Here is a 27503-nt window from a genome sequence, read left to right on the forward strand (position 1 = left end):
ACTACCTGAAGCTTAGAATTGTCTCGGTAGCAGCCGTTAACTCACGAGCCAGTACAATCGAAACACAACCTCTTCGCTTGAATGGTTTTTACTGAAATGAACAAGAACGGTATGACTAATCCACGTGTAATACCTCGAGCATGCATACATGCAAATAGTGCTCTCGATGTTTCTCTCATATCGGAGCTCACAACTCGAGATATTTGTGCTGTCACAGTTGGTATGACTATTGATGGCATAGACAGGAAATATGTCTATTGTTCGGCATATTTGCCGCATAACCAACCTTCGCCAATCGATGACTTCAAAAAGGTTGTATCATACTGCTGCAAAAGTGATTTACCGCTTATAATCGGCAGTGACATAAATGCTCACCATATCATTTAGGGCAGCACAGATATAAATTCGAGAGGCTCTGGTATGATGGAATTTGTGAGCAGTACGAACCTGCACACAGTCAATGCAGGAAACCGTCCAGCTTTTGCGAGATCTGGAAGAGAGGAGGTTTTGGACGTAACTCTCTGCTCTGATAGAATTGCGCATGAGTTGGTGAATTGGCTCGTCTCCGATGAGCTCGAACCTTCGTTGTCTGATCATAAGTACATCTTCTTTGATCATTCAAATCTACAAACTGGGACCTCTATGAAGAGAGCTTGGCGATTAGATTATACGGGTACCAACCAACAATTGAAACCCCAATTGATTTGGAAAATGTTATCGACGAGACAAACTCACTCATAGATGCAGCATATGAAGAGGCTTGTCCACTTCCGGTTGTGCGTTCCGGAGCTACTAGAGGAAACAATGCCGAAGAGCTTGGAACCACCGACGCAGAGATGGGTCGGAGGTATTCGTGTTGGCTCGAAGGGCTTACAAAAATGCTCTTCGATCGTCTGAGCGAAGTGGTTGGAAAAGCTTTTGCACAAATGTCTCTAGTCTCAACGAGGCTAGCATATTAAATAAGTTACTTTCGAAGTCTAAGGACTTTAATGTCAGTTTCTTAAGAACTTCAGATGGTGAGCACTTGCCTGATGAAGGTGATGTACTTCACTATCTTTTTAACACTCACTTTCCAGGATGTATGAAGCCATCACCGACAGCTCTTCCCGAGACTTTTTTAGGTAGTTACGCTTCTTGGGCCCTTGCTCGAAGCGTTGTGACGATTGAATCGGTCAAATGGGCAGTTGAGAGTTTTGCTCCGTACAAGTCTCCTGGGAAGGATGGAGTTTTCCAAGTGTTACTGCAGAAAAGGTATGAACATTTCAAACATGTTTTGAAGAAAATACTTACTTTTAGTCTTGCGACAGGATATATTCCAAGAGGTTGGCAGGAAATAATTGTCAAATTTATTCCCAAAGGCGGTTGCGACACTTATGAGGAAGCGAAGAGTTTCAGGCCTATCAGTCTTAGCTCATTTCTTCTCAAAACAGTGGAACGCAGAGTCGATCACTGTATCAGGAATGTTAGTCTGGGCGTGCATCCGCTACATGGAATGCAACATGCTTACCAGCGAGGAAAGTCCACTACAACCCTGTTACATGATGTTGTGTACAACATTGAAAAAGCTTTCTCACAAAAGCAATCTTGCTTGGGAGTTTTCCTAGATATTGAAGGTGCCTTTGATAACGTGTCTTTCAATTCAATTCTGGAAGCAGCCCGTGGTCATGGCATACGGACGGTTCTCTGTTGAATGGTCGTGCTGGTGCTGGTGTCTACTGTCTTGAAATGAATCTAGAGCAGTCTCATTCACTTGGTAGATACTGTACTGTGTTCCAAGCAGAAATCTACGCGATTCTGTGTGGAATACAATCGGCATTTCAGCAGAGGATCTGTGGTAAACGAATTTATTTTTGTTCCGACAGTCAGGCAGCCTTATAATCGCATGTCGAACTCAAATTGAAGACCTCAGCATTTCAAATGCTGTTTACTTCTTATGGGTACCCGACCATTTTGGTATTACTGGAAATGAATGGGCTGATGAGTTGACTAGAGCTGGTGCAACGAATGATTTCGTTGGTCCTGAACCAGCTTTACCACTTTCAACTAGTTGGATAAAACACACGATTCGTTCTTGGGCTGCATCCAAACATGCCAGCTACTGACGCAGCTTACAAACTTGCGCTTTGACAAAAGCATTTTTACCAGATTTAAATCTGAAAATGTCAAAGTGTCTACTGCATTTCTCCAAGCATCATTGCAGTATTCTGGTCAGAGCTCTGACTGGACATTGCAAACTCAGTTATCACATGGCTACTATTCAACGTGCTGAATATTATTCGTGTGATTTGTGTGAATGCGATTATGGTACATCATATCATCTGATATGTAACTGTCCCGCATTGACGCAGCTACGTATTCGGGTTTTTGGTTCTCCATACATGGTTGAGTCTGTGTATGCGGAGCTACAATTAAAGAATATTCTCTCGTTTCTCACCCAATGTGGTAAGGAGCTATAGTCAGAAGGGTTCATCGTTCTTCCTGGAGTGAATGAATCCTTTCTGTATTCACCATAAATAGGATTTAGCAGATTGTTTGGCATCCTTTATAGGGTACCGAATTTACTTCTGCTCGTACATACTGCGAATCGTTCTGCATTCTTCCGGGAGTGCAGAATGGTGTCGCTTTTGTAAAATCCTTCAATCCTCTCGGGGGTTGGAGGTTTTATAAACTGTGCATCGATTATCAGAAAGAACGCACATAGTAACAAACCTGAATAGGTTTTACAGCAGACTGTTCGGGACCTCGTAGAGGTTCAGAATTTACTTCTGCTTCCACTCCTAGTCCAAACCTTACCATTTCCTTTCAATCCTTCCCTCTTATATATCGGAAAAATGGTGCTGAAAACAAATTGATGGCAAGGCACAAATCTCCAAATATCAAGGGGAACGTGCCATTTGAGCCAATTTGTTCTGATTCCTGATTATGAGGGATTAAGTCACCTGTAAAATTCAAATAGTTTGGTGTAAAGTTTAAATAGTGTACAGAAATATTTCCAAACGTTGGAGAAAATCTTAACGAAGTTCTAGTCAGTTATTCTGGTCGAAAGTTTTTTTTTCAATCTATTATTTCTGACCACACAAAACTTGGTAACTAATTTTTTTCATGTCTTTCCCTCAGGAAATTAAAATTAAAGTTATCGTCAACTGGTATCCTGATGTAGGATCACAACTGTTTGTTTATGTTCCAATATTTGAACATAACTTAAGCTCCAGTTCTTTTATGGCATCTATCCTGATCAAATAAAATATTCCGGTTATTCTAAAAGGCTAGAAAAAAAACACTTTTTTTCTGTCGTTATTAAAAACAGCCACATGAAAGGACAATGAACGATTGCGTGCGCCACCGCCGCCAGCCACCAGTCAGAGTTCGGGATGATTCCAAAGTAGGAAAACTGAAAGGAACAGATGTCACCAGAAGTTCGTTTTCAGTAGTAGTTTTTTTCTTCTTTTCATTACATCCTTAAGGAACCGAAAAAAAATCTCCAAGATGCACTGAGTACCTATACATTACGTTTTCTTTGTTAAATCCGAACTCGAACGTCTAAAGCGAAGGAGGAAGTGAATGCCGATGCTGTAAACAATGAAAGATCTGCCATTAGAGCGCATTTGAAATAACTACGCTCCTTGGTGACGTTTAATGACAGGGAAGATATCCAAGGAAAAGGATTCTAAATCAATTCGATTGTAGTTCAGATATACGGGCGCTTGCACTTCCAAGGTTAACCATTAAATTTAGGATTCATTCTGCGGTTTTCTATAGGATACCGAGGCAAAATATTGCACATAATTTATCCAATTACTCCAGCTGTCCTTAAATTCCATAAAAATATTGCAACTCTAGCGGACCACCTTCGAACGTGGGAAGATATTGGAACTAGTCCCATACCATTACTATCTCCCACTTTTCCCCATTTCAAAATAAATCAAACTCTTCCTTCGCTCGAAATTAGTTCATTGTTCCGGTCCGGCATATCCTTCTAATAAAATCCATCTCCCAATATAAACATCTTGAGTTCGATTGTGTTGTACCCATGAAGTGTCCCTGCACGCAGCATTGTTCTAGCTCTAGTGGTCATTTGTTGCCTTCCTTCACCCGCCTGCATTGTATTCACTGTGCATATCCGTTTTCGCGAACAAAGGATCTGAGCGGAAAATGGGATCAATTGCAAAATGTGTACACTGCGACGGACAAAGGCGGCATGGCACGGTCACCCTCAACTATCCTGTTTCGTTTTGAGTCCTTACGAAGGATTACCAGACACTCTAATTCGGACGCAATTGTTCCCCGCTTGAAAATTCGATTATTGTGTCGGCTTCAGGCCGTAGCTCTGCAGCGCGGGATAAAATTATGAACGCAGATTTTTATCTGTTATTCATTGAGTTTTGAATTTTTGGTACAAATATTCCGATGAAACAGTCTAAGCAAAGTTATTAATACTTGAAAATGGGCAAAATGATGAGTATTTTCGTGCTGGGAAGCTTTTGAAAATATGACCACACATCTAGAATATATCGTGTAAGTTTACGTCTTTCAAGACCGACTTATTCGGGCGTCAAAAATGACTACCTTTTTAACTTTTTTTTTACCTTTTAAGCATTCTTAAACACTTGACGAAGCAGTTTCTCTAATGCACAATCTAATGTCATTGTCGTTTGTGAATTCACACATTATTAAATAATATTGGGACTACAAATTAATTTGGTCCGTTTTTACCTTTTTTATAAATAAAAAAATTGGTGTAGAATTCGCTCAAACTTTAGGAAAATTTGCCGAGGCCCGGAGAGCCGAGTTTCATATACCAATCGATTCAGCTCGATGAACTGAACATGTGTCTGTATGTGTGTTGTCAACAAAGAGGTCGAGATCTCAGAGATGACAGGACCGATTTTGATCAAACCAGTCGCCATTGAAAGATCTCGCCGTCACCCTGAACGCTATTTAATGTTTTTGAGATCGGATGTTTACTTTTTAAGTTATACGAAGTTTTATGTCAAAATTTTAATGTTTTCAGACTTTGATTTTACACGGTAATAACTTTCAAACGAGCCCTAGTTAATTGAAATCCGTTCATTTTTAACGAAGATATCGATATTTTTGTGTAAGCGACTTTTCCCCCTATTCCAGCTGTGTGAGTTTTGAGAGCTGTATGATAAAGCGAAGCTTGGGAGCAACGTGATACACTGTGTGCAGCATCCTTTTTCATGATATTTTGCTTCGGATCGATTTTAGCACGGTTCGTTTTTGGCAACATAATTGTTCGAATATGACATATGTAAATCAGATGATGCCAAAGATGGCAGCATTTTCTAGTTGAAAACAATTCCATTATTATGTTGATTTAAACTATTTACAGCAATAAATGCTGGAAGAACATAATACTCATATGCTATTCGAATCAGTTCGTCGAGATCAGCTAATGCGTTTGTGACAAAAGATATCACTCAATTTTTTCGGAGATGGCTCAACCGTTTTCTACAAACTCAAATTCATATGAAAAGCCGTATAGTCCCAAACAAGGTTTCTGAATATCACTTGAATCCGAGTTCTGGTTCCGGAACTACAGGATGATATGTGAAACAATATAAAATAATGTTACTCATTTTTCTCGTAGATAGCTAAACCGATCCAAGATTCAAATGAAATCTAAGATTCAAATGAAAGGTCTTAAGATCCTCTAAAACAGCTTGCTTTTTAGTCTGATCCGACTTGCGGTTTAGGAGATACAGGGTGATTAGTATAAAAATGCCCATTTCAAATAGGCGGATTAATCAGGGCTGACATTATGCATCTCGAGTCGAGTTTCTCGAAACGATAATTTTTGAAGTCGATTCGACTGAACTGTGGCATTACGTATTGATTTCGACCACTTGATCGAGATTCTAACAGGGTGGTACTAGGTTTCGACTAGCGCGGTTCGAATTTTGTCAAATGAAAATAAACAAACCCATACACATTGCAATCACGAACAAAATTAAACTGGATATTTTCGATTACATTTATTCAGTTAAAGTATGAAATTTTGTTTGGAATAATTTGACCACATTACTGAAATTTAAATCAGTTCAGACGCCGATGCTTGTACACAATCTAAAGATAAGCTTTTGAAATTATTGCTGCAAGTGAAATACAATTTACGTCGTCCTTATGGGTAATTTTAATCACATACTTTCAGGTTCTGCAGCCTGGAGCAAACAATTCATTGTAGTGTTTATATCTACTATTTAAAAGTCAAATTTTCGTGCCTATCTTGAGATTGCGAGATGATGATGCTTTTGATCTATTCCATATACTTTGAAGATGTTTGGAAAACAAATTCAGTTTACTTGCATTTAAACGATTATTGACTATAAGACTTAACACATTATTGATTATAAGACTTAAAAAACATTATTCACGTATTGTTATAAAAAAACTAAGAGTTTTCCAGATATGTAAGAAAAACCCAACCTCAATTCTTCGAAATTCATATTTCATTTTAGGATTATTGATTAATTGATTAATATGAAAAGAACATAGCACAATTTCACCCACTTTTTCCACACAATCCGTTTGGGTAACGTTATCCGTCCATCGGTTCCAGAAGTTTGACTACGAAGTACATTTACTGGACATAGTTTAGTTTCGCCTTACTTTTGTTACATTATTGAAATACCTTGCATCTTTCAATTGATACGACTTTTAAACAGTCCGACTCATTTCCATTAGTTTGTTTCGAAATGCGTGGACTTTCAGCAGAACAACGTCGAAAAATTGTGTACAAATGGTGCACAGAATGCGGGCTATCACTGAGAAAGATAGTAAAAATGGAAGGAGTAAGTGAAAAAGCCGTGCGAACCTTTGAGGATAAACCGAAAACGGGTCGAAAAAAAGGTCCTGCTAACCCTAAGTTGGATAAACGTATACTGAAGGCGTTCGAGCAAAAGAAGGAGGTTTCAGTTCGGGATGTGGCCAAAAAAGTGGGCACTTCGAAGTCAAAAATTCTTCGTACTAAAGAACGTTTGAATCTTCGAATCTATAAGAAGCAGAAACTACCAAAACGTAGTCCGAAACAAGAAGCATCGATCAGGTCGAGGGTTCGAAATCTGTACAATACGATTCTTGCTGGAAATTCGAACTGCATAATCATGGAAGACGAAACCTACGTGAAACTCGATCACAAATCCTTGGCGGGACCACAATATTATACGGTGCGAGAAGGGCAAGTGTTAAACCAGTTCGAGACATCGATTGAAGTCGAAAAATTTAGTAAGAAAGCTATGGTCTGGCAAGCAATTTGTAGCTGCGGTAAAATCTCGAAACCCTTCATCACCACTGCTTCAATAAACAGCGAAATATACATCAAGGAATGTTTACAAAAATGACTTCTACCCATGATTCGAAGCCACAAGGATCCTGTTGTCTTCTGGCCAGATCTTGCTTCTTACCACTACTCGAAATCAACGGTACAATGGTATACTACCAAAAATGTCACTATCGTCCCAAAAGACATGCATCCACCAAATTGCCCACAACTTCGACTAATTGAGGAATTTTGGGCATTAACGAAGGCACATCTTAGGAAACATGTCCCGGCAGCCGAAACCATTCAACAGTTCGAAAAAGATTGGAAAAATGTGTCAAAACTTGTCGCCAAGAAGTCTGTAGGAAATTTAATGAGGAACGTTAGCAAGAAGGTGCGCCAGCTAGTCTACAATGGCTAAGTAGCTTTGTTTGAATAATATTCTGTTGTTGTAGTCTAATATTATCAGTATATCGAAAAAAAATTGAATATCTAACACTTGTGATTATTTACAGCGAAATCAAAGGGCGTCCATACTTTCTGGGACAGTCTTTACCAGCGATATACAGTGGTTTTTTGTGGTTCTTCATCGTCATACAAAGAACTAAGTTCATAGACACACTCTTGTTGAGATAATCCACGTCGAAAGTTGTGAACAATAATCTAACGAAATCCTTCTCTTGAAATTTCCATTTTTTAGCCAAATTGGTTTTTGTAACTCACTGTAAACAACACATATAACGCCTGTACATCAAAACGTTCTAAGTACGTTTATGTTAAAAAAGTCACACTTTAGTTTGGTGTTGCCAGATTTTAGCTATCGACATTAGTGTGACCAGTTTCCGAAACACGTTGTTTTATATGGCTTTATTTAATTATGCTCCAACCCCCTACTGTCATAAATGAGCGAATTCAAAAGTTTTATTTCGCGTCAGCCAAACTGAATTATCAAGTCAGAACGGAATTGAAGTTGTTCTTATGTCTTTCTTGTAAGTTATCATATTCTAAGGGTGACATCTTTTGTAACAATATCGCGCACAACTTTTGTTACCTGAAACAATAAGCTTCGCCTAGTCGATTTTGTTAACAAAATCACTGCCCAGAACGACTGCCCTTTGCTATTGTCACATTGCTTCGCAGAAATGTCTGATGCATTTTCTAGGTCCGTCGGTCATCCTTTCGGAAGTTTTTGGTTTGCCATCTGTATCGGATACAGATTGCGTGAAATGGTTATAGCTTATTTACCATTTCTTTCAAAATGCAACGAATCACAGTGGGAAATTTTCCATGGTTCAGATCCAATGAATTGTCAGCAAGATCATAAATTTGGTTTAATTTTCTCAACGCAAAGTTCGTCAAAGATAACAAATTAGTTAAGGTGTTCGACTTTCTTTCGATAAAAGGTCATTTGCTGAAACGTTTGATCGCAACGGTTTTTCTCCCGCAGCAGATGGAGTCAATCAAAACGAACCGAGTGACACCTTGCCCATCAATTTTGGACCGATCAATAACTGTCTGACAGTTCATTATATTCAATCTGAAGTTCATTTGGAATCAAAAAAGTACACAGTTTCTCAATCTTAGGTGCACTCAAAAATATTTATGACTACGATCGATCAACGATAACAAATCCACACAACCATCCGAACAACGGACCGATCGGGATTGATCTTATCACAAAAGGTTTTTCTACAGAGCAGAAGAGAACCTTTCCGGCTTTGTTTGTTTTGCGTAACTGAGAAATGGCGTTAAATTAGTAAAAAAAATATGATCGTTTTTCGTTCGCTGCTATCGCACGTGCCTCATAAATTAGATCGGGCTACAATCGAAACAAAGCAACCCGAGTTCCACGTGCCATTGGTGGATGCAGCGAGTAGAACAATTGAAATTTGACAGCTTTTTTTCTTCTTCTCAGGAATGAGTAGGTGGAGTGCAGGAATAAGGACCTCGGAAGGAAACCGAAAAAATAGCACCTTTGAAGAATGAGTAAGCTTTTACACCTTTTTGAAAGATTGTATAATTCTGAATGGCGTACCAAAACGGAAACGGAAAAATTTGGACTGATTTGATATAACAATAGGTTTTTTGAATTGAACTGCACTCTGACTGTTAGCAGATGGTTTTGTTGTTCTCTAATGACTACCTTCTGTTATTTGTTTCGACATTCTAGCGGAGTTACTTGGAAAAGAACCTGTTCAAGGCGTAGCAATGTTCACGAATTTATTTAAACATTATTTTATATACGACGAGTACGTGTTATTTTCAAACAATAGTATTTTACAGCCTTGTCAAACAGGGTAGCAGTGCGAATATTGCAAACATAATATATTGCAAAACGTACACGATCATCCAGAACTTTCCTCTGCCATGCAAAAGCAATTCATTTCGACCTTCAATATCGTTGCTTCACCCTACCGAAGTCGACATCAACCGCACATCGCTCCAGGTATCGTTTTCCAAGGACCAGTGTTTGACCAAAATGAGCTCAACGAGACAATCTGCTTGTAATCTACCGGAATATCACCATCGGCTTCCGCATGCATGCATCCTCATATAGACGCACAAAATTTGCACAAAATTCGCTGCAGTACGAGAACGGGGGTACTGTGGCAAAATTCCGCAGAGATGAATTTGTTCCCACGTTCTTTCCGAAATCGGAGCTCCGTTATTGTTGCGTATTCTGTGTCTTCTTGTTCGTCGGTGAAACTGGCAGGTCAGAGGTTTAGGGAAAATATTTCCAAAATACTTCCTAAATATCGAAATTGGAACAATCGGCTTTCACGAGGGCTTTTCGACATAAATCCGATCGGTTGACCGGTAATTACCTGGCAATGGTATTAGAATTAGCTGTGTAAATTTTTGGCACCAAGATATGGCGAATTTGACAGTTGAAGTAGTCGAGGTGCACTCCAGTCTGGCAATTCACGCGAGTGGAACGGAAAATTTAAATAACGCCGCATGCATGCTGCGACACTTTATCGCATATCATGATGAGTTGAAGTAGCATAATGCTAATTAGATCGGGTGACTGCTGCCGTGTTGAGAAATTTACATCGCATGTTACCGTGTAGAGTGTAGAAATCAGCACTTTAGGAGTTCAGATACACACTCAATAACGTTCCGGTAATCGTTGCATCTTTGGACAAACTTTTGAAATATCAACGAAAAAAAATAATGTAATGGGTTGTTATGTTATTAACGGAAAACCCTTACAAATTTCTACAAAGATGGGTAACAAAATCAATCATAAAAACAGATAGCTTGTTACTGGTAGAATCATGAAACAACGGTTTCACTGCTCACTGCTACAAGAAATGAAATGTTGATATTTGAGCAATGTTGAATTTTGACATCCATCGTCGTAATTTGCGATTCAATCCTTTTCTCCGAGTTCCTCGCGCTAGAACTAACTACGGTTTCAATGAACCAGTCCCAGTATGTGCCGCTTATTCAAGAATTGTTCTAACGAGTTCGATCTTCATTTATCTCGCAATACTGTCAAACACCTATTTATCAGATTCTTTTCCTGCTATATTTTTTAGTTTTACTATTTTAATAGCGTTATAAACATACATGACTAGCGTTAGCGTTGATGTTTAAGATTAGGACAATGATTAGATAAGATAAGATGATTGTTATGTATCATTTGGATGTATGTAATCTGTGATACAAAAATGAGAAGGTTTTATGCCTGTTGGAGAATGAGAATGACGAATCTCAGCTCCAGTGCACTATGGTCCGAAACGGGGAATTAGCGTGACAAAAATATTCTCACTATTAAATATTAGTTTTTTGTAGTTGGTGTCTTCACATTAGTTGTTTGTAATCAAATGGCGCTCCTTTTGATGAAAAAAGTTACTAGGGTTGCCCTCATTTAGATTGAAATCTGAAACCTAACTTTCTTAATTAAACTGAAAAATGATTTTGTTGTACAATAAAGTTGCAGGAAATTTTATTTTGAGAAACATCGGGTTACATTAATTTTCCATCAAAAACTAGTCAAGCTTCAAATATCAATATTCATTAGATGCCAGATCGATGAAAATGTATCCTATGCGGTTCCTGAAAGGTCATAATATAAGTAAAAATTGAAGAGAAAATTGGGAGGGTGTTTTTTTTTAACTTATTTAAATTAGTATTTAAAACACTTGTAGAACTAATTTGATACTATTGTTTTGCTAAAGGAAGTATGTTGATACGTTGAGGCGCTTAAGAGTTATGCAATGTTTATGAAAATTTTGAAGGTATTTTAAGACTAATTTAAATAAGTTTAAAAAATAATACCCTTCCAATTTTCTCTTAAATTTTTACTTATATTATGACCTTTCAGGAACCGCATAGGATATATTTTTATCAATCTGGCATCTAATGAATATAGATATTTGAAGCTTGAATAGCTTTTGATGAAAAAACAATCTTAATTTTTTACTGGTAGCTCATATGAAAAAGCTTGGTTGAGCAAAATTGTGCGCAATGATTAGTTCAACAACTCTTCTGAAGACAACTTTTCTGTAGAACGTTCCACAAAAAAGTTAGAACAAAAAAAAAGGCGGGTGGGTAATGTCAGAGACATAACTGGATGTCGTGAATACGAAAAAACTGGCACACTCCCATCACTTTTCCGAATATCAGTTAGTTGATTGATTGTATAAATTGTGCAAGCTCTCCCCTTTTTCACTAATAGAGTTTGAAGCGATGTACCTACATTAAAGTACAGAATAGTTACATTAAACAGCTACTATTCTACAACTATATATTCCAAACTTGAAACAATTCCTTTTTAATTTGCTAATATAGGAAGCTAGGTACGACAAATTGTTTATTTCTATTGAAGCTATGAAGTTCGAAGATATCTGATTCTTCTCTAAATTTCAGTACGAGACAATTGCAATGGCCTGGTCTGAAATGTATCGACGATCTTCGGTATGAAAGAGTAATTTTAACAATAATAATGATAATAATAATAACAATAATAATAATAATAATAATAATAATAATAATAATAATAATAATAATAATAATAATAATAATAATAATAATAATAATAATAATAATAATAATAATAATAATAATAATAATAATAATAATAATAATAATAATAATAAAAATAATAATAATAATAATAATAATAATAATAATAATAATAATTATTATTATTATTATTATTATTATTATTATTATTATTATTATTATTATAAATATTAATCTGTATATATGGCAACCCTGTTTCGCATTGCTTATTTTCACACGACCCCAAACTAGTATAAAGATGTATTCAACATCTCCACTTCCACTTTCGCATTGCGTTAGTAATTGAATGTGTTAGTGACGGTGCAAATTATTTTAAGTTCCATCTTGATGAATCTTTTGGTAGGAAATATTGAGATCTGAGATGGTTCTCGTGTGTGTCTTGTTTCGGCAACAGTTGCTCAGAAAATGATAGGCAAGCGACAAAATTCAACTAGTTCTTTAGAATGATCTTTAGCACTGAAAAGTTCTTTGAATGGGTCTTGCTGGACTTTTTGGCTGCCTTTCTACCGATTTTCGGTGCCATCGTGCTGATGGTGTCTCGTGCGTTCAGAGTAGTTGTTTTAACTTAAATGACGCTATTTCTCACATCACATTCCATTTTATACCTGCTACTGGCAGCGGTGTATGGACAGCCCCTTTACCAAAATTCCTTTTCTTGTTCGCAGAACAGGAAACAGTGAGACGACAGGTCCTCGATGTTGCTCTCGTGTGTTTTGTTTCGCTCAGCAAATGGTAGTAAAAATGAACCACTTTTATATGGATGCTCTTGTATAGATGCAGACATCTCGCGTTATGATTGGCTGGTGCTGTCATGGGTTAAATCAAACAAGTTTTTCAATAGTGAACTATTGAAAAACTTCAATGTTGTTGCAATACACGTTCAAGTTGAAAATTTTCGATTCTATTGGTAGTTAGATTATATAAATCCTTCCACAGATCACTGAGCTATGAGCTTTAAAAATACGAGAAAGGCTCGTTTATACCAAACATTTCAGAAAAGTTTAATTTTAAACTATTTGAGATTATGTCACACAACTGAAAATTTTATCATAAAATTGTGATCATATTTCCGATGGCATGTAGCAAGAATTTTGTTGATTCATTAGACAACAGGAGATATTCACGATCAAAAACGTATCACTCACCCAGAGGATAAATTTTGAAAAGGCGCCTCATAGTAAAGTAAGTCGTATTCACGACAAAAAGTGATTTTTCAGGAGCCACCCTACTTTTACTCGAGAAAATCTATGTGACTCGATCAAAAAAAAGCTAGAAAGGTGCTTTTTTCAGCAAAGTTGCTCAAAATAAAATTTCCTACAACTTTATTGCACTGTAAAATCATTTTTGAGTTCAATTAAGAAAGTTAGATTTCAGATTTCAATCTAAATGAGGACCACGCTAGTAACTTTTTTTTTTATCAAAAGGAGCGCCATTTGATAACAAATAGCATTTGAGAAGAAGCCAACTACAAAAAACTAATATTTAATAGTGAAAATATTTTTGTCACCCTAATTTCCCGTTTCGGACCACTGTGCTGTGGGATTTTATCTTACTCCTAAATAAATAAATAAAAATGTTGAGAGTTTGGTATTCATTGCATGGAAAATAAGTACAGAGTGTTTCTTTTTGCCATTCTCATATAGAAAGGCTATGCAATCACTGTGAAAACTTTTCAACCCGAATGTCATTTACCATTCAACTTAGCTCGACTAACTAAGCAAATGTCTGTGTGTGTATGTGCCCGTGTGTGTGTGTTTGTGTGTATGTATGTAACAAAAATATGCACTTACTTTTCTCGAAGATCACAAACTAAGATTCAAATGAAAGGTGTCATAGTCCCATAGCCTGCTATAGAATTTCATCCCAATCCGAATTCCGGTTTCGTAGTTACATGATAATATATGAGAATTACAGAAAAAGTGTGCATACAATTTTCTCTGAAACGGCTGAACCGATTTTCATAAACTAAGAAAGATCTTAAAGTTTCCTAAAAATTTCAAGAACAAATGGATTTTATCCCGGATCCGGGATTCCAATACATACACACGCCGGCAGCTCAGTCATCGCCAATGAGGAAAAAAAACGTCCCCGATAGTCCCGGATGGTCCCGGTACATTGCGAACAGGCTTTTATATGTACTTTAGGCACCGGAACCCGAGAACCGGTATAATCAAAGTCGATTCGTACGGCCAAAAACTAACATGACGTACAAACTCTACTAGTTTTTATTCAAATTTTGAAGATTTTATTCAATTTTGCATTGCACTCTAAATGATGATTTAAATGTTTGTTGTATCCGAAAATATGCAGTAATTTTTGATAGGACAATAAGACCATTCATTTGAGCCTAAGATTGGGAATAACGGTTTTGAGTCCAGTTTACAACATTTTTTAAGGTTTTTGTTTCGTCAGTTTAAGTGACACACTTTACCCTATAACCTCTGAACCGGAAGTCGGATCCGGATGATGATGATGATGGTCCCACCTCATACCCCTACAAAGGTGTGAGCAGAACGAGTTATCTAAATGATAATTAATATTTTTGCACATATCTTAACCAGTAAACAAAAGAAAACGATCTGATTAATCTAGCAGGTATAGATTCTTCTTCAAAAGAACGACTGACCACAAAATAACATTCAAATATCTCGGATTTACTATCCAGGGTTAATCAAAAAAATTTCCAACCCGGGAAGATCCTTGATCACATCAGGAATCGAACCCGATATCTTTACCAGTATCAGACAGTAATTCACCTGGCCCTTCCCGCCGGACCAGTTCATCGCTACACACATCAGCTACGATGGAGTAACGAGACTGCGGATGAGCAGAGCCAAGCCCAATTCCATCAACAACTGTCGATCCCAATTAGTTTCCCGAATCTATTTCTTAAATTATTAATCAAACCTTGCGATCAAGGTCAAGAGCAAATTTAACACACTTAATGCTAAGGCTCTTCGGCCAGTCCTGTTCGCTTTCCAAATAGTCACTACCTGCTTCGCGCGCGAGGCTCAAACGTTTGTAGACTGCTCATTATTTTCAATTCTCAAACAAACTAAAAATCCATCATCATCATACCGAACATAGTAACTTAATACGTCTCACAATAATATATATAAACAAAAAGAAAAAGAAAATACAATCTTCGTAACACGTAAAAAATAAAAATCTAAAAAATTTGAACTAACTAACTAAATATGTGCTTACAAAGCGGACTTTATGTGTGAAATACATAACTTTTTGAACTCCACCAATGCCGTCGCGCGTTTGATTTCTCTTGGCATCGAATTGAAAAAACTTATTCCCTTGTACAATAATGAGTTTTGCGATCTGGCTAACAGAAAGCTTGGTGTTCTAGCATCAGATGCGTTTCTAGTATTGTACCTATGCAAATCAGTTTCACTTTCAATTCGATCACACAAATATCGAGGCAACATACCATTTAAGATTTTGAAAATGAAAACCATGGTTAAGTAGTAAATTCTCTGTTTCACTGAAAGCCATTGTAATGCGTTCAGTAGAAAATCTGAGGAGGTATATCTACTACATTTTAGAATTTTTCGCATGATCTTATTTTGCAGTCGCTGTAATCTCAAGATTTGTGTGTTATTAGCTAGAAACAGAATGGATGGGCAAAAGTCAATGTGTGGTGAAATGACTGTTTTATACAAAAGAATCTTACTATGGGTCGTTAAGTCATTTTTCAAACGACATAATACACCATACTTTTTGGCAATCTTCTTGATGACGTTATTGATATGAGATTTGAATGTTAACTTTTCATCAATTATGACTCCAAGATACTTCATTTCTCTAACGCGATCAATAATTTCACCATCAATTTCCACATTGGCGTCATGACCGGTGCTAACAGAAGAAATAACCATATATTTAGTTTTCGCGACGTTTAGTTTCAGTTGCTTAAATTTTAACCATCGAACCAGCGAACTTAGATCCTCGTTTAAATGTGCAACAGCTTCATTGAAATCTTTAGCCGTAATGAACAGAACAGTATCATCAGCAAACAAATTTATATCACAGAAACGTAAGACTCGCTTCATATCATTAATATACATAATAAATAGAATAGGACCTAACACACTTCCCTGAGGCACACCAAGTGAATTACCGAGGGAACTAGACACTACATTGTTAAAAACAGTCTTTTGAGATCTACCACATAAATAGTTTTCAAACCATTCATGTGCCATTCCCCCGATGCCAAAACGCTGTAATGTCTACAACAATAAAGGTCTTGAAATTGTTTCAAAGGCTCTCTTCAGATCCAAGAACACAGCAAAAATACTCTCTTTGGCTTCGATTTTCTCCTTCCATTTTGCCAATACTAGGTTCAAAGCGGTTTCACAAGAGTGACCCTTACGATATCCCGATTGTTCCGGTATTAGTAAACTGTTAGAGTTCAAATAGTTAATCAGCTGATCTTTAACAACAAGTTCCAGAATTTTTTCCAGCGTGTGCAACATGTTAATGGGACGGTACTCCTCGGCTTTATCCGTTCCAGTAACCTTGGGGATAGGAACCACCAGAGATTCTTTCCACACTTTTGGCACGTGCCCCGTGTACAACGATTCCCGGATGAAGTTCAGGAATCCCGTATGGGACCGAAATACGTTTTATTTGAATCTAAGTTTGTGGAAATCGATCAAACCATCACTGAGAAAAATGATTGAGATTCATTTTGGTATATATGACCACTAATTCCGGTGCTTCCGGAACCGGATACCGGGAACCGGGATAGTCGGAATCAGTTTGTTTAGTTGCCTACTGATAATGACTACTGATTTGTGTAGTTTTGAGATCAGTTTAGGAAATTTTTTACGTTTTTTGTTTCGCCGGTTTAAGTGACGGTGTACAATATTGACCACACTTTACCCTATAACTCCGGAACCGGAAGTCAGATCCGGATGAAATTAAGGAATTCCGTATGGGAGCAGGAGACCTTTCATTTTAAACTAAGTTTGTCAAAATCGGTTCAGCCATCTCGGAGAAAACCTAGTGAGATTATTTGTCACACACACACACACACACACACACACACACACACACACACACACACACACACACACACACACACACACAGACACACAGACAGACATTGCTCAGCTCGATGAACTGAGTCGAATAGTATATCACACTTGGCCCTCCTTGCCAAATTTCACTCACTAGTCGGTTTTTCTTGTGATTGCATAACCTTTCTATATAAGACCAACCTGTTATTAAATTTATTAAATTATTAAAAACAAGACGCGCGTGAAATTTGTAGACCTTTGTTTGGTGGTTTAAAATGATTTTATATAATTTTTAGAATATGTCACTACAGTGAATCGACTATTTTGTCTGGTTCTTATTCACTCGTTTATTTTGTAGGTGCCATTTAGAAAAAATATGGAAGTTTCTGTTCGTTACGAACAAGGAATCAAGACTTCCCGGGATTTCAGTATCGAATATTGTTGAATCGATCACTCAGGAAGTCAGTGAGTTTAGTGGTGCACCCGAGCTTCTTGAAACCGGAACATACTGAGTCGCGCGCGAATAATATCAATAGAGAAATTTTTACTAACAAATATCCTTCTCCCGTGACCCTTGTGCAGTGTGCAGTAGCATATGCGGCCTCTAGTAACAACAAGTGTTGGACTAACATACCTTTCTATCCCTAAGCGGACCTACAACCGGACCTGGCCAGCGCCGGTACTGATTAATAAACTTCGGGGTTACCAGAAGTTGCACATGATCTGCCATTCCCAGGTCTGATCTTCCAGATCTTCTCTGTACAATATCAGCTGATCTCGATTAGTAACGGAATAGCAACCAGGGGTTGCCACTCAAGCTCAAACCCGACGGGTATTTGTCGGGTTCGGGTACAGAAAATGATGTATTTGTCAGGTTCGGATTGGTTGCCGACTTCTCACGGATCGTACGGGTCGGGTTCGGGTTTAAAACTTTTGGTAAAATTTGGTTTGGTAAAACTTTTGGTCGGTTACGGGTAAAGATTTTTATTTTTACGGGTGGGGTTTGGGTTTGAAAAAAATGCTTACCCGACCATCTCTACTTCATATGTCGTCTCGAGAATTGAATCAGAGTACGAACCGTCATTTACCAGAGCTGGTAACCTCAATCATCACTTACCCTAGGACAATTAAGCTTCACTTCTACTGTTGGAAAATAATTAATCGCCGTTATGATCCTGATCCGATGGTCTGAAACTACGGAAATCCGTAAGAGATATTCCAAGATACAAGAACTACTTGGAATATTGTTTGCTGTTCTCATGTTTAGAACTAGACATTGGTTATTTGTCTATTTATAGCTGTTTTATGTATGTTCTCAGTAGTTCAAGAACTTCAGTGAAAACTGGTCTTAAGATCTTCACGAGTAATCAGCAGTTTATGAACAACTTTTCAATAGTATTCATCGTTATTGAGCTACGTATTGCTTATTTGCCTATTTCGATCTGATCCAGGAACGTTCACAGTCATCCAAGAATTTAAGTGAAAAAAGATCTTAAGAAATACACAAACAATCCGCAGCTTATGTATAATTTTTCAATGCTGCCAATAGTCATGGAGCTACATATTGCTTACTTGTCTATTCTGATCTGTTTCAGGAATATTTTCAGATTGAAGATTAAATTTTTTAATGCACTTTGTTATTCTGGTAGATCTTACGGTCTGAACTGCAGGTAGTTTTTGGATTGCGTAGTTCATTCACAATAGGGTTATTATTTGCCTGTGGTATCACGAGTATGGGCCGAGACAAAAAGTTCATTAACGCAGTAACTTGTGCTGGTAGATCTTAAGGCCTAAGCTCCAGATAGTTTTTGGGTAACTCAGAGCATCTACAATAAGCCTTTTAATTGTTAGTGGAATCATGAGAATAGACCGTGAAGTTCGTCATTGCAGTTTGTTATGCTGGTAAATGTTAAGGCCTGAACTCGAGGTAGGGTTTCTTTTTCAGAGGAATCTTGGATGCCCCCGATCTTAACTAGATTCTATGAAACCAAACAATTCCACATTTCATACTTTTCAATTCACTGAAACATGTTGGATTGTTTTGTATACGTAAGAATAGAAATTTCTTTTTTACCTTTTTTCATATATATAAAAAATAGGTCTAGAATTCGCTCAAAGTTTAGAAAATTTTTTCGAGGCCCGGAGGGCCGAATGTCATAAACCAATCGATTCAGCTCGACGAACTGAGCAAATGTCCGTGTGTGTGTGTGTGTTTGTGTGTGTGTGTGTGTGTGTGTGTGTGTATGTGTGTGTGTCTGTATGTGTGTTGTCAACAAAGAGGTCGAGATCTCAGAGATGGCTGGACCGATTTTGATCAAACTAGTTGCAAATAAAAGGTCTCCCAGAACGCTATTGAATGGTTTTGAGATCAGATGCTTACTTTTTTAGTTATACGAAGTTTTATGTCAAAATTTTCAGTTTTTTGACGATTACTGTCACAAATGACCTTGAAAACAGGATATGTTTTTAGACTTAAATTTCGCTCGAAAATAGCTATCCAACAAGCCAACAAATGTCGATATCTCTGTTAAAACTGGACCGGTTTTAACAATCTATTAAAATCGGTCCAGTTTTAACGGAGATATCGACATTTTTGTGTAAGCGACTTTTCCCCCTATTCCAGCAGTAGGAGTTTTGAGCGCTGTATGACAAAGCAATGCTTGGGAGCAGCATGATTTTTTATACTGTTACATCCAATTGTATCTAAGTACCAAAAAGACTGTGTTTAGCATCCTTTTTCATGACATTTTGCCTCGGACCGATTTTAGCACGGTTCGTTTTTGGCAACATAATCGTTCGAATATGACATATGTAAACGATGCTCTAGTGGTATTATAGTACCTCTATGTCTTCTGTTCCGACTGTCACTCATGACTGGAGTATTTCCTGAAATCTGCTTATATGTTTCCTGTGCACAAAAAAGGAGACAAGAAGAACGTCGACAATTACCGTGGTATCACCGCTCTTAGCGCCATTCCTAAATTGTTTGAGCTTATCGTTTTGGAACCTATTTTTAATCACTGCAAGCAGTACATCGTTGAAACTCAACACGGGTTCATGCCGAAACGCTCAACGGCCACTAACTTACTAACTTTCACGACGTTTATAACGGATGCTATGTCTAAAGGTCATCAAACGGACGTTGTCTACACGGATCTCTCTGCTGCTTTTGATAAAATTAATCACGCTATCACTATTGCCAAATTGGACAGACTGGGCTTCGGTTCCAACATTCTTCGGTGGATTCAATCGTATCTTTGCAATCGACGGCTGGCGGTTAAGATCAATGAAAATGTTTCCAAGGAGTTTTTTGCTTTTTCTGGTATTCCACAAGGCAGTCATCTCGGACCACTGATATTTCTACTGTATTTCAACGACGTGAACTTTTCATTGAAAGGTTCACGATTATCTTTCGCGGACGACCTAAAGTTATTCCAAATTATCAAGACTCTTGAAGATGCCTGTCTCCTTCAAAGTGAGCTTGAAATATTCTCCGAGTGGTGTGAAATTAATAAAATGACGCTAAATATCAGCAAATGCTCGATTATCACCTTCACACGAAAAAGAAACACCAATTCGTTTCAATTATTGTCTTCGAGGATCAGAGATTGATAGAGTCAATTGTGTCAAAGATCTTGGCGTTCTTCTCGACGAACAATTGAATTACAAGCAGCATATTTCGTACATCGTGGCAAAAGCTTCTCGTTGTCTAGGATTTGTCATGAGAACCGCCAAGCAATTCACAGATATATATTGTTTGAAATCTCTCTACTGCTCGCTTGTACGGTCAACACTCGAATATTGTTCGTCAGTATGGAACCCTCACTTTCATAATGGAGCTTTAAGACTTGAATCAATACAGCGCAGATTCGTTCGTTTCGCTCTTCGTCGTTTGCCCTGGAATAACCCTCACCAGCTGCCTAGTTATGAAAGCCGTGCGATGCTCATCGGACTCGATACTCTACAAGTACGCCGAGATCTGTTCCGTGCAATGCTGATTGCCGATATGTTGACGAACAATATTGATTGCCCTGCACTACTTAGTGAAATCAACATCAACGTTCGTTCTAGAGCTCTTCGCAACAACAACCTCCTCAGAATGCCTCTACGTCGTACTAACTACGGAATCAACGGTGCCGTTATTGGATTGCAGCGAACCTTCAATGGCGTATCGATGGGATTCGATTTCCATTTTCCTCGTAGCAGAATAAAAGCGAATTTTTTGAATATTCTTAGAAATAATCATTAGTAGTTTAGTTTGTCTGTTGATTAAAATATATAAATAAATAAATAAATAAATAAATAAATAAATAAATAAATAAATAAATGTAAACCAGATGATGGCAGAATTTTTTGAGTTGAAAGCAATTCCATAATTATATTGATTTAAACTACTTACAGCAATAAATGCTGGATGAACATAACACCCATATACCATTCGAATCAGTTCGTCGAGATCAGCAAATGCATGTGTGATAAATAATTTCACTCAATTTTCTCAGCGATGACTCAACTGTTTTCTACAAACTCAGATTCATATGAAAAGTCGTATGCTCCCAAACAGGGTTCCTGAATTATGTTTGGATCCGACTTCTGGTTCCGGAACTACAGGATGATATTGAAATCTATGAATCATCTAAGATTCAAAGGAAAAGTTTTATGATCCTATCACACATCTTGCTTTTCAGTCAGATTTTCCGGTTTAGGGTACTCGAAGTGATTAATATAAAAATGGTTTATCACATAACTTAATCAGGTTTATCGGGTTTGCAGATTTGGATACTTCAGTTTTAGTGGTATTCAGTTTTCGATTCGGATTTAATTCACTACGATTTTTCAAAGATGTATCGAATCGTTTCTCAAAGCTCAATCGTTTTCTCAAAAAAGCCAAATCGACAAAGACAACATTATTAACTGTAGCTTGATACGCTCAACTCTAGAGTATGCATCATTTTTACCTTCGAGACATTCAACGCCTTAAATCAATCCAACGCAATTTCGTCCGTTTTGAACTTCGTCGTCTTTCGTGGACCTTCCGAGCTACGAAGATCGTTGCAAGCTGATTGACCTAGATTTGCTCTCTGTTGGACGTGACGTCTGTAAGGTCATTTTTGTCACTGATTTCGTATAGACTGTTCAGATCTTCTACAATTGTTACACTTAGATAGTCATCGCCGTACTCTTCGTTTCCAACCATTTCTTAGAATACTCTCATCTAGAACTAACTACGGTTATTACGGACCTTTAATACTTGCTCCAATGTATTTGACCTTCGTCATTCTCGTAATGCTCTAAAAAGCTGTTTCTCAATTATCTGTCTCGATAGGTTCTAGTAACTAGAATACTATATTTAGTATTAGTTTTCTCTCATCATTGTATAATTTCTAAGTTTTAGTTTTAAGTTATTATGTATTATGTATTATTAATATCATTCTTATCTGATGATGCAAAAGATGAGGATGTTTTATGCCTGTTGGAGAGAAAGTTTCAACTAAACTAGCTCCACTGGGCTTTTCCCTGCTCCACAATTACAGAATGATTAATTTTTAAAATTCAAACGGATATAGAAGATGATAATCCCGAATAGCTTTAAAGTTGGACTCAAAACTATTGCAATTTATTCGTCATATGGTCATACGAACCGGTTTGGGTTATACTGGTTGTTGAATACCGGCTCTGGAAGTACCTTAAATAATCGTAAGCTCATTGTACCGTAAACCGATTGTCACACTTTTAGATTCAAATTCGATCCGATTTGCAGTTTCGTCATTACAGAGCAATGAATGATTTAAATCTCAAATTGCTGCTTAGAACGACGGTCATTAAAATAATGAAATGAGAACTAAAACACCGAAGAATATTCATGCAAAAACACATGCGGTTTGATAAAAAAAGTATCATTTCACTGATAGGTGGATTAAGCACGTTTTTTCTATTAAATAGAAAATGCGTTATTTACAATAAAACGCACAAATTAAGTTCGTGTAAATTAAGGTTTTAGTGTACTAACATGTTTCTATCACATTGAGTGCAGTGCACTTTGCGTATGGGACGCATAACAGTTGACCTTTTTTCACATTTTAACGCACCAAACCACAATTATTACGAAAGGTGAATATTCATAAGGGCTTGAAAAAGCTAAAGCAGTACATGCTTAAATAGGATTACCGACCTCAGTTGGTCAATTGTCGGTAGCTGATTTTATCAGTATAAATAACATTTCATCACAGCGGTGCCTGAAGGTATTGCTGTCAACAAATGTTTGTTTGTTCTGATATACCAGTAGAATGAGAATGTTCGGCTGTTCAAAACTCGTCAAAAGTTTGAAAAAATACCGAATGAAGGTTAGTTTTTATCTAACTTTAACTTCAAGAAACCCAAATAACGCATTATTCTACTGTAATTAAGAGTAAGTATGTCGTTAGGCTATTGTTCCGTATAGTGAAAGAAAATCAAACCAACGTTTCGCTCGCATCTGTCTTTGATAACTTCCATTGAATTCTGTTACCATTATTAAAATCCAGTGAAATAAAAAAAAACTTCGACTTTTCGACGAAATCTCTTGAGACCTTCATCCAGGTTCTCATTAAAGTTAGATTATACGATTTATTCCCTCTTGGCATGGGCTGAGATTTTTTTTCTTTCTTTCTGGACAACCTTAACACGAAGATGACACTCATAACTCATCGAGAAAATTCAAAACCAAAAAAAAAAATGCAAACTTTCCATCCCCTGCTGATTGATTGAATTCGCTATGCATTGGTTAAAAAGGGACCATTCTTGTTCGGTATGTTTTTCGAAAGAAGAAAATTGCATGCAAAAAAAACCAGCTCTCCTGTCAAAAAAATATGACTCAATTTTCCTTTTCCTTTCGAAAAAAGCAATTTTTTATTAGCACATTGACAAGCTTGACGTAAATTGATCTGATTTTACGAATGTGTTATGATGATTAGGGTGATCCGTTCGGATCGTCATTGTTCACTCAGAAATAGAATCAAATTGCCCTATGTTTCCGTAAATGAGGGGAAGCTCACTTAATCATCAGCAATGAAAGAAGCAGATCATTCTTGACCGGGCCAGACTACCGATTCGATCCAGTCCAAAAAGTGATAAACCCGGTTGAAAATTTCTATTTCTACACCACAGTCATCGATGTGGACCGTTGGTAGTCCGACTAGATAGACTGTATTTCCCAGTGTCATAAAAAGTGGCCCCGAGGATCTTGGTTCGCAAAATTGGATCATCGTATTGTTTCGATTATCTTTTACGCACACTTGAAAATCTCGGATACCCTGATTTAACTCCAGTAACGGCCTCTCGGCTTTGGCCAATTCTGTGCGGCATTCTTCCTGGGATATGAAAGGCAGGTCAAGCCAACGGAAAGCAGGATTCTGTTCTGGTTGATGCTCGAACCACTCACCGAGAACAGCATTAGCATTCTTCAACCGATATTCGGGCCACAAACAGGCCAGATGACTGCGACCCGTACCATCACGATCGAATCTGCTGATCAATTGAAAATCATCACTTGTCGGTCTGTTTTTTTTTGCAATCCCGCAGAAATACTTACATCGAGCTTCGTAGCTTCACGATGGCAATATTGTAATAGGCTGGTTCTTCCTCGAACTTCGGATGGAAGAACACTTTATTAACGTAGCGACGCCCGTTTTCGTATAAGAATACATCCTCTCGGTCCACGATGACAAACATGTGACTCGATGGATGCTCGTTTCCTTGCTGAAGCATTTTCAAGCACAATGCTGATGTGAGCAACGAATCTGTGCTCACGAAAGCAGCAGGACAGAAGTACGGTTGTTCCGTGGAAAATATTTTCAACTAATGGGCAAAATTTAACATTGAAAAAACCTACATTTTTATCAATTATTAATACTCACCGGATAAAGAAAATTATAGGATGGACATTCTGTAAATTGAAATTCAAGATCTGTTATATCTAAAATATCTTCAAATCGCAGTCATAAACACCTACTTCGTACGGCAATCCTTTTCCTGATAGGATGGTCATTGTTAAATAGACCTAATGCATGGTATCGGGATGGCTGGCTGGCACTGATGTTTCCCAAGTTGAATCGGTGGGTTTCCTGACATGTTGCACCTTGCAGGAATATAATGGCTAACAGTACCAATATCTTGCTAGCGAAAGTCACGGTCATCTTCACGTAAGAGCTCGAATGGAACTAAACCATCTTCCCGTCAGACAACCGGGTCAATGAATCGGATTGTAAACAGAATCACTGATAAGAATTCGCATCATCGAACGATTGCTATCAACATCCAAATAGTTTGTAATCTCTCATCTAGAAATGAAATCCTTATCTATGCACATCTCATGAAGAGATGAATGGTTACATTAGCACAGTTTTTTATCGCTTTGATTGAGTTCCGACTATTATTACTATTACTAATTGCTAATAAACTACCACGGGGCTGTTTCACGTTACAAACCAGACTGCGGCCCTGAGTGATTTCAATTCGTTACATTGAACTCGATAGCAAATATTTCTTTTAATCAATCGATCTTTCCCAATCACAGAATTCTATGACATATTTATTGAAGAGTTTCGGCTGCCAAAATAGAGACCGTATTATCATAATAAGAAGAATTTTTTTAATCTTTGAAATTGCAATGACTGAGTGGAAAAACGGATTGAAAAAATATAAGGAAAGAGTGAGAAGACTGGTGTGAACAAAGCTAATAGAAGGTGACGGTCGTGAGGCGGTTAGGATTTGAACATGTTCGATGTACACTGTGCCATTTCAGTACTGTTGTATAAATGCCTCAACCACAGCTTAGAGTTGCGGATATGATGAACAAAAAACGCAGGCTCGAGTCCTGTCTCTTGATGTATGTTTTTTTTCCAAAACTATTATTCCTGTGAGTCATTGTAAAGCTGTACTTAGTTATGGCGACTTTTCGTCGAAGTGCAAAGCAAAGTCTTGGCATTACATTCCTTTCGTGGAATTTGGCCTTTCTGTTTAAACAGACTTCGCAGCCGATTCTTAGCGTACAGAATCATTGATGGCTAGTACTATGGATCCTACTGACACTAAGAATCCTTCCAGGTCGGGGCTCGAACATACGACAGCTGACTTGTAAGACCAGCGTCCTATGCATTGAGCCGCCAACCCGGGTCGAAGTGACTAACTATAAATCGTAATATTAAAAGTAATTTGGTTAACACGTAAAAGAAATTGATATTTTCTAGCGAAAAAACGCTTGGACAATTTCGCTGAGTTCGGTAGCATTACCACGTTTCCAATGCTTCCAATAGAGTTAATCATCTCACCGATGTACAAGGCCTCAACATCACATATGCTAGTTTCCTACATACTGTCAAATCCAGAGAAGACAGGTTAGCTTTTTGAGTAATATAAATAGTACTTAAAACATCTCTTTGTTGAGTTGATAAATGAAAACGTTGCTTACGATTATCTCATTTTAGTCAGAATATTCGTTAAATTAGGTAACTGTGACACTGAACGTAACTAATTTTAAAAAAATAATATTTATGCAGTCAATAGTACAAGTTTTTCAAACAGTTTTTCCATAATTTACGAAAATAAAATTAGAAAATTTAAATTCAGGTAAAATCTTATTTATTTTTGTGCCGTTCAAGATACAAATTTCAATTTAAATGTCAAATCAGGAATCCCACAGTAATGTACATATTCTTGATGAAGGCGTCAGTTCTAAGTCACGACAGAACGAAACTAAAAGATTTCCAATATAGACATGTTTCGGAAATAATTATGAACTGATATTATCAAATTGAAAAAATAAATTTGATTAGATTGCTGTAAAGTCATCCAAAACGTTTTGAGGAAGAAAAACGTCATTGTAATAGTACAATTAAATTACCTGTTGTTATCCCTCTAATGATGTGATCATGCCTTTCTCATTAACATTTCATGAGAAATCGATGCAAGTTTCAAATTGGAATGTTTGACAATCCTTTTTCAGAGACTGGAAAAGTCGAAAAATCTTTTATAGCCATAAAATAGCCAAGTTCAAAGAAAACCAACCTCGGTTGGACGAAAATACTTCGGAAAACAAGATGAATTCCAAGATGGCGACTTCCGGTTTATTGATATTCCTTGAAAACCATTACAATATGGGTATTTTTGGAACGGGTTTGATGAGT

General features: G+C 37.3%; 1 protein-coding gene across 1 annotated transcript; it reads right to left on the bottom strand.

Annotated features, from left to right (window-relative positions):
* Window positions 1–24349: 24349 nt before the first annotated feature.
* On the bottom strand, window positions 24350–25514 carry LOC131433829 (serine protease Hayan-like). Its single transcript, XM_058600434.1, has 4 exons — window positions 25331–25514; window positions 25236–25264; window positions 24911–25176; window positions 24350–24846 (listed from the first exon to the last, which is right to left on the bottom strand). The coding sequence occupies exons 1-4, from the start codon at window positions 25512–25514 to the stop codon at window positions 24402–24404; spliced, it is 924 nt and encodes a 307-aa protein (XP_058456417.1). The 3' UTR covers window positions 24350–24401.
* Between the last annotated feature and the right edge of the window lie 1989 nt (window positions 25515–27503).

This window comes from Malaya genurostris, chromosome 3 (assembly GCF_030247185.1).
Source record: "Malaya genurostris strain Urasoe2022 chromosome 3, Malgen_1.1, whole genome shotgun sequence".
In the NCBI taxonomy this organism is placed as follows: domain Eukaryota; kingdom Metazoa; phylum Arthropoda; class Insecta; order Diptera; family Culicidae; genus Malaya; species Malaya genurostris.